Source organism: Xenopus laevis, chromosome 6L, assembly GCF_017654675.1.
Source record: "Xenopus laevis strain J_2021 chromosome 6L, Xenopus_laevis_v10.1, whole genome shotgun sequence".
In the NCBI taxonomy this organism is placed as follows: Eukaryota; Metazoa; Chordata; class Amphibia; order Anura; family Pipidae; genus Xenopus; species Xenopus laevis.
The window spans coordinates 151,263,823-151,276,131 of record NC_054381.1 but is presented as its reverse complement, the minus strand read 5'-3'; the positions used below and the strand labels follow the sequence as shown (position 1 = coordinate 151,276,131).

Genomic DNA, 12,309 nt, shown 5'->3' with positions numbered 1-12,309 from the left:
TGAATTTTGATACTTTATCCCTTTTTGGTGGGGTAGAGTGCTAGATTATATAGTCTGTATGTACTGTATGTATTAACTGTATGTGTATATGAATACACAATGCTGTACAGTTAGAGGTAGTAACATACAAGCAGGACAAGCATAATAATAAATACTATATAAATAAGCCATAAATAATAAGCCATAAATAATAAAAAATTACTAAGAATAGCCTTCTCTACATTATACTAAAACTTAACTCAAAGATGAACAACCCCTTTAAGTGCCATGTGTTAAAAGGCAAAGTAAGAAGAATGCCCCTGCCCCTTAGAGCTTACAGTCTAAGTGGGTGGATACATAGAGACCCAAATTGAAGGGAAAAGCACAGGAACAGTAACATCAAAAAATAAAAGTGTTTTAAAGTAATAAAAATATAATGCAGTGTTGCTCTGCACTGGTAAAACTGCTGTGTTTGCTTAAGAAGCACTACTATTTTTTATATAAACAAGCTGCTGTGTAGCAGTGGGGGCAGCCATTCAAAGGAGAAAAGGCTCAGGTTACACAGCAGATAGTAAATAAGCTCTGTCTGTCTAATGGTGTTATCTATTATCCATTAGTTAACCTGTGCCATATAGCCGTTTTTCAATTTCCGCCATTGATCCACAGCAGCTTGTTTACATGAACAATAGTAGTGTTTCTGAAGCAAACACATCAGTTTTACCAGTGCAGGGCAACAGTGCATTATATTTTCATTACTTTAAAACACTTACATTTTTTGGTGTTACTGTTCCTTTAAAGGGCTTTGAGTGTTAGCTGAGGATTTTGCTATTCTTTACTGAACATGCAGCCATGATATTATAGTAGCAGTGGGATAATAGTCTCTGGGAAGGGAGTGTGACTGTGGGATAGCAGGTATAGTAGGGAGAGATGGTGCCTATAGTAACAGTGGGATAATAGTCTCTGGGAAGGGAGCGTGACTGTGGGATAGCAGGTATAGTAGGGAGAGATGGTGTCTATAGTAACAGTGGATAATATTCTCTGGGAAGGGAGTGTGACTGTGGGATAGCAGGTATAGTAGGGAGAGATGGTGCCTATAGTAACAGTGGGATAATAGTCTCTGGGAAGGGAGTGTGACTGTGGGATAGCAGGTATAGTAGGGAGAGATGGTGCCTATAGTAACAGTGGGATAATAGTCTCTGGGAAGGGAGTGTGACTGTGGGATAGCAGGTATAGTAGGGAGAGATGGTGCCTATAGTAACAGTGGGATAATAGTCTCTGGGAAGGGAGTGTGACTGTAGGATAGCAGGTATAGTAGGGAGAGGTGGTGCCTATAGTAACAGTGGATAATAGTCTCTGGGAAGGGAGTGTGACTGTGGGATAGCAGGTATAGTAGGGAGAGGTGGTGCCTATAGTAACAGTGGATAATAGTCTCTGGGAAGGGAGTGTGACTGTGGGATAGCAGGTATAGTAGGGAGAGATGGTGCCTATAGTAACAGTGGATAATAGTCTCTGGGAAGGGAGTGTGACTGTGGGATAGCAGGTATAGTAGGAAGAGATGGTGCCTATAGTAACAGTGGATAATAGTCTCTGGGAAGGGAGCGTGACTGTGGGATAGCAGGTATAGTAGGGAGAGGTGGTGCCTATAGTAACAGTGGATAATAGTCTCTGGGAAGGGAGTCTGACTGTGGGATAGCAGGTATAAGAGGGAGAGATGGTGCCTATAGTAACAGTGGGATAATAGTCTCTGGGAAGGGATTGTGGCTGGGATAGCAGGTATTTTTGGGAGGGTACCTATTGTAGCAATGTACAGTCACTACTAAACACTTGTACAACAGTGCCACATATTGTGCCTTTAAATGTGAGCAGGAGCTATAAGTTTGGCCGGGGTGCACGGGAGCAGCAGTGAATGGACACATGTCTGTATATTCGGGACAGCAGTGTATGAGGCACAATCAGAAGCCATTCTGTTCTTGCTGAATGCCCCCTTGGCACAGAGTGAATTCTGTTTGTCTCTGCCTGTGAATCATTATAAGGATGAAAGGGAACAGAACCCTTCACAGCTTAATGAGAAAATCTCTATGTAAAGTTGTTCTGCTAAATGCGAGGCACAAATTGTTTCGCTGCAGCTGCGAGTTCTGCTCCCACTAATCGGGACGTTCATGTGTTATTTACAAAATGAAAACTATGTTCCCTTTAATCTTGTACAGAAAGAAATGTGTAGTTCTTTGTGTTCTGCCAGTCATGTTCCCAATATTAATATCTCTTCTATAGAATAAGTATCAGGCTCTTGTGGGTCGCCAATTCAAATTTTAACCCCCACATGGGTTCACCACCCATATTTTTTGGTGGTGAACCCATGTGGGGTTAAAATTTGAATTGGCGACCCACAAGGGCCTGATACTTATTCTATAGAAGAGATATTAATATAATAAATAAATGAGTATATCCATAGGAAAGTGTTCATTTAGGGGCAGATTTAGCAAGGGTCGAATTGGAAATTCGAATTTTAATATTTTTTTATAGTCAAAACTGTCAAATTCAACTAGGGAGTTATTCAAATTTAAAAAAAATGTAATTCGATTTTCGAGATTTATCATACTCTAGCCCTTTAAGAACTCAAATTTGACTATTCGCAACCTAAAACCTGCCGAATTGCTGTTTAAAGGGATACTGTCATCGGCAAAAAATATTTTTTTCAAAATGAATCAGTTAATAGTGCTGCTCCAGCAGAATTCTGCACTGAAATACATTTATCAAAAGAGCAAACTGATTTTTTTATACTTAATTTTGAAATCTGACATGGGGCTAGACATTTTGTCAATTTCCCAGCTGCCCCCAGTCATGTGACTTGTGCCTGCACTTTAGGAGAGAAATGCTTTCTGGCAGGCTGCTGTTTTTCCTTCTCAATGTAACAATGTGTCTCAGTGAGACATGGGTTTTTACTATTGAGTGTTGTTCTTAGATCTACCAGGCAGCTGTTATCTTGTGTTAGGGAGCTGCTATCTGGTTACCTTCCCATTGTTCTGTTGCTAGGCTGCTGGGGGAGGGGGTGATATTACTCCAAGTTGCAGTACAGCAGTAAAGAGTGACTGAAGTTTATCAGACCACAAGTCACATGACTGGGGGCAGCTGGGAAACTGACAAAATGTCTAGTCCCGTGTCAGATTTCAAAATTGAATATAAAAAAATCTGTTTGCTCTTTTGAGAAATGGATTTCAGTGCAGAATTCTGCTGGAGCAGCACTATTAACTGATTCATTTTGAGAAAATGTTTTTTTCCCATGACAGTGTCCCTTTAAGTCAATGCAAGACATCCAGGGATCAATTTGGAGTTGTTTGCAGTCTTCCTGACATTTGAGGGGTTTTTTTAGATAAAAATCGAGTTTTTAAAATTCAAATCGAATTAGATTTGAGTTTTCTTGTCGAATTCTATTCACCTGAGTTTAAAAAAAATAGATTTTTATAATAAATTTAGATTGGTCAAATTTCAAGTTCATTGGGGGTTTATGGGAATTTTAAAAAAATTCACATGAATTCGAAATTCGACCCTTAATAAATCTTCCTCTTAATGTCATCATCTCTGTAAATTCGTTAGACATAACCGCTGCGTGGCCTAAATGTGACCCTATGGGGGTTTGACGGTTCCCGGAGCTTCCCTCCTGCTGGGTTACTACTGAGTCGCAATTTAGTCTGTAATTAGAACAGGCTCACCATTTCCTGGGCGTTTATAGAAAGATTCTCTCCACCTGTCAATTATGGAAACCAGCGGAATTTTCATTTTTAGGCTGCGGTGCCCTCATGGAGAACTGATGTGGTTAACCCTTTATCGCCTGTCACTGCTTCTTATAGAAAGCATGGGACATGTTCTGCTTGCCTGTGACCACAAGTGTCTGCCATAGACAGAACATTTCCCATGATTCTCTCTAGAAGCTTTGATAACCGATAAAGGGCACTTTAACCATTACAGTTCCCCCTGAAAGAAAAATGCTTAGTAAAGGAGAATATCTATGCTGGCGTGGCATTATTGTATCTCTCTGTACAGACTATGAGCAACCTTAGGGGACTGTTCCTGCTGAATTGTGCTTAGTACAGGGGAATACCTATGCTGCTATAGTTTTATGGGATCTCTCTGTACAGACTATGAGCAACCTTAGGGGACTGTTCCTGCTGAATTGTGCTTAGTACAGGGGAATACCTATGCTGCTATAGTTTTATGGGATCTCTCTGTACAGACTATGAGCAACCTTAGGGGACTGTTCCTGCTGAATTGTGCTTAGTACAGGGGAATACCTATGCTGCTATAGTTTTATGGGATCTCTCTGTACAGACTATGAGCAACCTTAGGGGACTGTTCCTGCTGAATTGTGCTTAGTACAGGGAATACCTATGCTGTCATAGTTTTATGGAATCTCTCTGTACAGACTATGATCAAACTTAGGGGTTGTTCCTGCTGAATTGTGCTTAGTACAGAGGAATACCTATGCTGCCATAGTTTTATGGGATCTCTCTGTACAGACTATGAGCAAACTTAGGGGACTGTTCCTGCTGAATTGTGCTTAGTACAGAGGAATACCTATGCTGTCATAGTTTTATGGAATCTCTCTGTACAGACTATGATCAAACTTAGGGGACGGTTCCTGCTGAATTGTGCTTAGTACAGAGGAATACTTATGCTGCCATAGTTTTATGGAATCTCTCTGTACAGACTATGATCAAACTTAGGGGGCAGTTCCTGCTGAATTGTGCTTAGTACAGAGGAATACTTATGCTGCCATAGTTTTATGGAATCTCTCTGTACAGACTATGATCAAACTTAGGGGGCAGTTCCTGCTGAATTGTGCTTAGTACAGGGGAATACCTATGCTGTCATAGTTTTATGGGATCTCTCTGTGCAGACTATGAGCAAACTTAGGGGGCAGTTCCTGCTGAATTGTGCTTAGTACAGGGGAATACCTATGCTGCCATAGTTTTATGGGATCTCTCTGTACAGACTATGAGCAATCTTAGGGGACTGTTCCTGCTGAATTGTTCTTAGGGTACAGGAATTACATATGCTGCCATGGTTTTATGGTGTTTCTCAATCTCAGTATTGAGCAAACCCTGGGTCTGTTCCTGCTGAACTGTGCTTAGCAAAGAAAACACCAGAGATATTTCAGCAGTGACTGGTCCATACGTTACCCCCCTTGTGTCCATATCTACATATCTGGCCTGTGGCTAAACTTTCCGCCAGCTCATATACAAAATATGAAGTTTCAGAAATCCCTGCTAACCCTGACCCAGTTAAAGGTTTGTGCCCGAGGGAGTCTCTGTGCTTGTGATGCTTTGTACCATGTAATAAACTCCCTGGTGTGGGTGCAGATGGGACTGTTTTGTTCTTGCCCTGTTAACCTATTGGACTTGATAATGATCTGCTCATAACATTTGTTTTATATGGAAATTGTCCCTTTGGATGTGTCAGGCAGAAATGATCATTGCTGTAGTATACATTGTGTTCCCAGGCAGTTTCAGTCTTGCCTTAGCTGCCGTTGTTCCACCTTTGGCTGCCACCTTCCTTATCACTAGGTATAAACCCATTACTATAAGGACACTCTCCATAGCTACAATGACTCTTTAGTCCTCTTGTGCCATTTTTTCTCTAATAAACAATAAACGTGATTGCATTTATATAGAGCCGACTTGCCTTTATTCAGCTTGGGCCGGCACAGAGCAGTCTCCATGTTTACTGTGTGCCATATCCATTCCCAGCTGACACAGTAACAATTTCCTTGTGACTCTCTACCAGCAGTTCTGACTAACAACACTGAATACATTCTGGCACAAAATGAATATATTGGATCGCACAGATCCAATGAGGATGAAGGGCCTAAAGGCTGAATGGGAAGGCTGGGAAATATTAAAGAGATTGTTCCTTTTAGTATGATGTGGAGCAGGGGTGTCCAAAATGTAGATCTCGATCTACCAGTAGACCTTTAGTTGGTGATCAGTAGATCTCAAGACACTATCAGCAAACAGCTTGTCTATATCATCCTCCTGTTGTATTATTTTCATTCAGTTACTTATTAGGTTAAGGTTAATAGTTTTTTTTAAATATAGTAATATAAATTCTCTTATAAATCAATATAATATTTAAGTAATATGTTCCATGGAACAGAATGCTAACAATGATAATATGGCTGTAGATCATAATGGGACAATATCACTAAATGTAGACCCTGCATTACTAAAGTACGGGAACTCCTGATGTAGAATATTCCATTTGCAATTAGCTTCATTTTCTATTATTTGTGTTTTTTTAGTTATTTTTGCTTTTTATTCAGCAGCTCTCCAGTTTGCAGTTTAATCAGTCTCATGGCTAGGGTCCAAATTCCCCTAGCAACCATGCATTGATTTAAATAAGAGACGGGAATATGAATAGGAGAGGCCTGAATAGAAAGAAGAGTAATAAGAAGTAACAATAACAATACATTTGTAGCCTTAAAGAGCATTTGTTTTTAGATGGGGTCAGTGACCCCCTTTTGAAAGTTGTATAGAGTCAGAAAAAGAAGGCAAATAATTAAAAAACTATTAAAAAAAATAAAGACCAACTGAAAAGTTGTTTAAAATTGGCCATTTTATAACATACTAAAAGTTAACTTAAAAAAGAACCACCCCTTTAAATGGACCCCTGTGCCACTGCTTCTCAGCCTGTCACTCCCCAGCTGTTGCTCAACTACAACTCCCAGTTTCTGTACTTGCTGTAAATGCTGACCCAAGTTATGCGGCTATTTAGCTATTACGGCGTTCTCAGACAGAACCTCATTTACATTCTTAAGTCCTGGCACTGAGTTCCCCTTGTTCCGTGCTCCCCTCCCATCAAGGCCTGGTGAAGTGCTCTCCTATTCTGCCGCTTGCTGGTTAGAGTAAAGGTCAATAGAGAACGTCTGTAAAATCTGATTGGGTCCGGTGAGTTCAGCAGGTTTTAAGCCACAGGAGGGAGAGAAAGTGGAGGCGCTTTATTTGTGCCCATTGAAGTAACACAAATGTGAAGTGTGTATGACTGTGATGGTACTAGTATGTGGAGAGTGCATGTGTGAGTGCATGTGTGAGTGCATGTGTGAGTGTATAGAGTGGGCCTGGGACTCATTATATAAATGCAGATGCAGTTTGCTTCCCTGCAGATTGATTCAAGGGGCTGAATCCTTGAGTGCAAATCAGTCCCCATAGATAACTAAGATGCCCATTGATGATGATGATGCTGCTGCTGCTGCTAATCATCTGTCTGACCTGCAAAGACTTTGGGGTATATTTATAAGACTGAAGTTAGAAATCACCACAGTCCTCTAGAGTGAAATTCCGCCACACTCCACTATTTTGGATTCAGCCAAACCCCCGAATCCTTCGCGAAAGATTCGGCTGAATACCGAACGGAATCCTAATTTGGGAAGGGGAAGACATTTTTTAATTACTTGTTTTGTGACTAAAAGTTGTGCAATTTCCCTTCTGCTCCTAATTTGCATATGCAAATTCGGATTCGGTTCAGAAGGATTCAGCCGAATCCGAATCCTGCTGATAAAGCCGAATCCTGGCCGAATCCTGGATTCAATGCATCCCTAATTTCTATGGGATTTTCAAAAAGGTTTTAATCAATGGGTGAAAGTGAAAGTTCATCCTTTGATAAATACGCCTTTTAAAATCCCATAGAAATGAATGGAGAGAGGCTGAATTTCACTCTAGAGGACTTTGGTGATCTCTAACTTTCTAACTCTCACTTTTTGATAAATATACCCCATAATCTGTGCTTGAGTCACAATTACCTTGGGCACAGAGGCTGTTCCAGGTGACGCCCATTACACAATGTGACACAATGTCACAGGGGAATTTAACCCAAAAATGTCAGTCTTACAGAGCAGGGAAATGATAAAAGTGCAAGTCACGTCATTAGAAAGAATCCGTTCTCTGCATATTTGCATTTGTACATATAGGTTGGAGCTCCTATATTGCTGGGGGCTGTATGGGCAGTAAATAATTGCTATTGTTGTTGAAACACTATGGCAGCTCCTATTCATACAGTATGTATATTTGCAGCCAGGAATTTACTAAACTGGAGTCAATTAACACAGATGCTGGAATGAATCCCCTCTGTTCGGCCAGGTGTAATAAGGCAAAGTGAAATAAACTTCTCATTAGTTGCTATAGAGTTACTGTTGTACAGCTTTTCGGGGCACTATTGTCCTGTACTGAGGTTCTTCTATAAAGAATAAGGAAAACCTTAAAAATAAGTGAATGTAAAATTGATGAGTGTGCTATTCTTAGCAATGTACATTCATTATTTTATTTTTTTAATTATAAGACATTAAAGGTTACATGAATGAATTTTGTTACAGCATCACCACCTGCTGGTCATTTTCTGACCAGTCTGACCAGGTCCGGACTGAGAATTAAATTAGGCCCTGGCATTTCAGGTACACAGAGGCCCACTCAGTCCACATAGAGGCCCAAACAGCCCCACCAGCCCACTAAATACTGACTTTCAATGGGACATTATAGCAGCCCCTCTGGCATTTGCCAGAACCCACAGTTGTCAGTCCGGGCCTGAGTCTGACCACCAAGTAGTCAAGGAAATTGTCAGGAAAAAGAAAGGGGCTTGTCATATGTTTTTCTGGTTAGGAAAGATTTGAGAAAGGTTTATAATTTTTTTCCTAAGCAGAAGAACATCAGAGCAGCCTCTTTCTTTCTCCTGACAACTTCCTTAACTACTCAATTGTCAGACTGGTCAGAAAATGACCAGCAGGTGGTGCTGCTGTAACAAAACTCATTGATGTTAACAGTACATGTAAACTTTAATATCTTAGAATTAAAAAAAAAAATAATAATAATGAATGTACATTGCAAATGTTCTTAGAATAGCACTCTCATCCATTTTACATTCAAGGTTTACTTATCCTTTAACCCTGGAACCTTTGAAACAACGTAAGAAGGTTTGTGGCTAAAGATTGGGACGTTGCGCCTGTAAATTAAATTGCAAGAAGTGGGCTACCTAGTGTGAGTTTCATACTCCATACATTAGTACCCGGATGAATGCATTTTAGGATGTTATCATTACTTATTACCTAGAATTTGATAGTCCAGCCTGAGTAACTTGCATTACTAGGTGTATAAATGAAAAGAAATGGAAGATGTACCCTATATAAATGATAATTTAAGTTGTCAGGAGAAAGAAAGTGGCTGCTCTGATGTTCTTCTGGTTAGGAAAGATTTGAGAAAGGTTTCTAATTGTTTTCCTAACCAGAAGAACATCAGAGCAGCCTCTTTCTTTCTCCTGACAACTTCCTTGACTACTTGGTGGTCAGACTGGTCAGAAAATGACCAGCAGGTGGCGCTGTTGTAACAAAATTCATTGATGTCAACAGTACATGTATCCTTGAATTAAAAATAAATAAATAATGAATGTACATTGCAAAAGTGCTTAGAATAGCACCCTCATCAATTTTACATACATTCACTTATTTCGAAGGGTTACTTTTCCTTTAACTCCATTGTGCTCATTGTGTTTCAGGTGCCACCAGGGAAGTGGGTTCTGCCCTCACCAGGATGTGTATGCGGCACCGCAGTATCGAGTCCAAGCTCAGGCAGTTCTCCAGGTACTTTTATTTTTTTTTTATTTGCGAAAAGCTGTGGCCCTAAAGGACCCAAAGAAGTCACACACAATAAATGCAGATTATCCTTGAATTTCATGGTCACCCTTAAGTTCATTAATTATCAGTTGAACCCTGAAAGCAAATAAATCCAACCTTGCTCAGAGCGTTCTTCTGAGCAGTACTTTCTTTCTAGTTTTCAACATGTCAGCTGTTTTTAAACTACTGTTTTAGAGGCCCATTTATCAAAGGGCGAATTTCGAATACATGTGACTTTTTTTTAACTTGGCTGGTTCCAGGTGGCCAATATTCGTATTAGGACTGTTTCCATGGTCGAGGTGTGATAAATCTCACATTCAAATTTAAATTTGATTAGGGAATTAAAATTAGAATGTGTGAATTTTGATACCCGGAAATTTGAATTTACTATTCGGCACTTGATAAATCTGCCACTTAATGTAATAAATTTAAAACAACAGTGCCACTGGCTGCTCATTGTGCCCCACTGGCTACAGACGGCTAAAAATGAATTTTGTGAGAACGGAAAGTCATGTGATGTTGCTGTGCTCAGAAAATTAAGTTAGTGAGCAGCGATGAGTCATGTGATTTTTCCCAGAGAACGTCTCTACCAAAATTATGTTTCTGAGCAGTTTTACATATACTTGTTTTCAGGATTTACATTTCCTGTGAAAGGGAAGGCACAATTGTTAAGGTCAAAGGGGCTGGTTTAAAGTGAAGTGGGTAGGGCTGTTGGGGGCATGACTTGGGTGGATTTGGGGCAGGCCTAGACTGGGAGTCAAAATAGGCCTTGCCATTCCAAGTACACAGAGTCCCAAACAGCCCCCCACCAGCCCAAACAGGCCCCTACCAGCCCACTATATGGTACCTTTCTATTGAAACATACAGCAGCCCCTCTGGCATTTGCCAGAACGCACAGATTACCAGTCCCGGCCTGATTTGGGGTGTGGTCTAATCCAGAATGGTGGAAAGAACATTACAAATTGAATTAGATTTTTTTCCTTACAATTAGTAGCCCCAGCATCCTGGCCAATTGCTCCTCTTCTTTAGTTTCGGAGCCTTAGAGGTCAGGAAATCATTCATACGCCCACTAAATAAAGACCTCTTGCTATATTTGTTTGGTTATGCCCACCAGCAACACTACAGTTTCATTTATAGGGGAAATTACTCTGCTGCCGGCCTTTCACATGGCAAATGAAGCAGCATGGTAAGTGCATGGGGAGGAATATGGGTGTAGAGTAGTTTTAAAGGGCATGTAAAGTCAAAAAAATAAAACCCCATTTTTACTTTCTTTAATGAAAAAGAAACCTATGTCTAAGATACTTTAATTAAAAAATGTGTACTGTTTTTATAAAAAACCTGACTGTATGCAGTGAAATTCTCCCTTCATTTACTGCTGTGGATAGGAATTGTCAGATGGTCCCTAACTGCTGAGCAGGGAAACAATCATACTTATGAACAGCAGGGGGAGCCCCCGCCTTACTTCCCAGCCATGCAGAACTCAAGCAGCTTTGTTTATGACGATCCCTAAGCAGCCCAGACCACACTGAGCATGTGCACAGTCTTAGTCTTGCAAATATGTTTAACAAAGTTACAAGATGGTGACCCCCTGTAGCCAACTGTGAAAGCATAAATCATTTGCTTGATTAGGCTTGTTGTGCAGTAAGTTCGTGTTTATATTTAGTATACAAAATACAGCATTTCTAGCCTTATTCTATTTTAGACTTTACATGCCCTTTAAACAAACCAGTAGCAGTCCAGCTTTGCTGCATGGAGAGTAGGAAGAGAGGATGTATGGGCTTATGTGCCAATGAAGCAACGAAAGAAGGATTTGGTGTAGCTGCAGCTGAGACACAAACTATGAGATCTGAGACCTTTATCTATTTGGTTGTCTTCTCTCTGTACATTAGTGCTCTGATTGACTGTCTGATCAACCCACTGCAAGAGCAGATGGAAGAGTGGAAGAAGGTCGCTAACCAGCTGGATAAAGATCACGCAAAGGGTAAGTTAACTAATAGGCCTTGTGTTGCTCAACTCCCTGTCATCAGTGGAGATTTCAGGGATTTCCTGAGAAGATCTTAAAGGAGAAGGAAAGCTACCAAAGCAGTTTATTGCCAATAGATTAGCCACAATAGTGCAAGCTATAAAACTATATTTATTCTGTAGAATGCTTTACCATACCTGAGTAAACAGCTCTAGAAGCTCTCTCTGTTTGTTTAGGATAGCAGCTGCCATATTAGCTTGGGTGATATCACTTCCTGTCGGAGTCTCTCCCTGTTCACTCATAGCTCTGGGCTATTACAGATTACAGCTGGGAAGGAGGGGGGGGGGAAGAGAGGGAGAGAGGAGCAAATTTAGCATGCTCAAGCCCTAGCCCTGGAGGTTTAAAGATTAACTAAACTCCCCCTATCATAAACCCACTACCCTGCCTGCACAGGTAATAACTCCGGTAATTGCCCCTAATCCGTGATTTCATCTGCGCTTACTCTGCAATGAGCGGTAATTACAGGATTAGGGGCAATTACTGGAGTTTACCTGTGCGGGTGGGAGCAGGGAGGGGGGGACTATGTAGGGTAGAGGGTAGTGGGTTTTATTATATGGGGGGTTGAATTCTCCTTTAAACTGAAAACAGGAAGTCTGATACAGAAGCCCATGAGTACACAATAGAAGGAAAGAAATGTGGTGTTTCTTTAGACAGA

The 12,309-nt window shown here is 40.7% G+C and overlaps 1 protein-coding gene across 5 annotated transcripts in view; it reads left to right on the top strand.

The window, feature by feature from the left end:
• The window catches only part of mtss1.1.L (metastasis suppressor 1, gene 1 L homeolog), a 119,428-nt gene that overhangs the window by 93,630 nt on the left and 13,489 nt on the right, over positions 1–12,309 (top strand). For all 5 annotated transcript variants that reach the window (XM_041566635.1, XM_041566637.1, XM_041566636.1 and 2 more), the window contains exons 4-5: positions 9,514–9,598; positions 11,521–11,612. In XM_041566635.1, the coding sequence (XP_041422569.1) occupies positions 9,514–9,598; positions 11,521–11,612 (177 nt within the window). The remainder of the gene's footprint in view (positions 1–9,513; positions 9,599–11,520; positions 11,613–12,309) is intronic.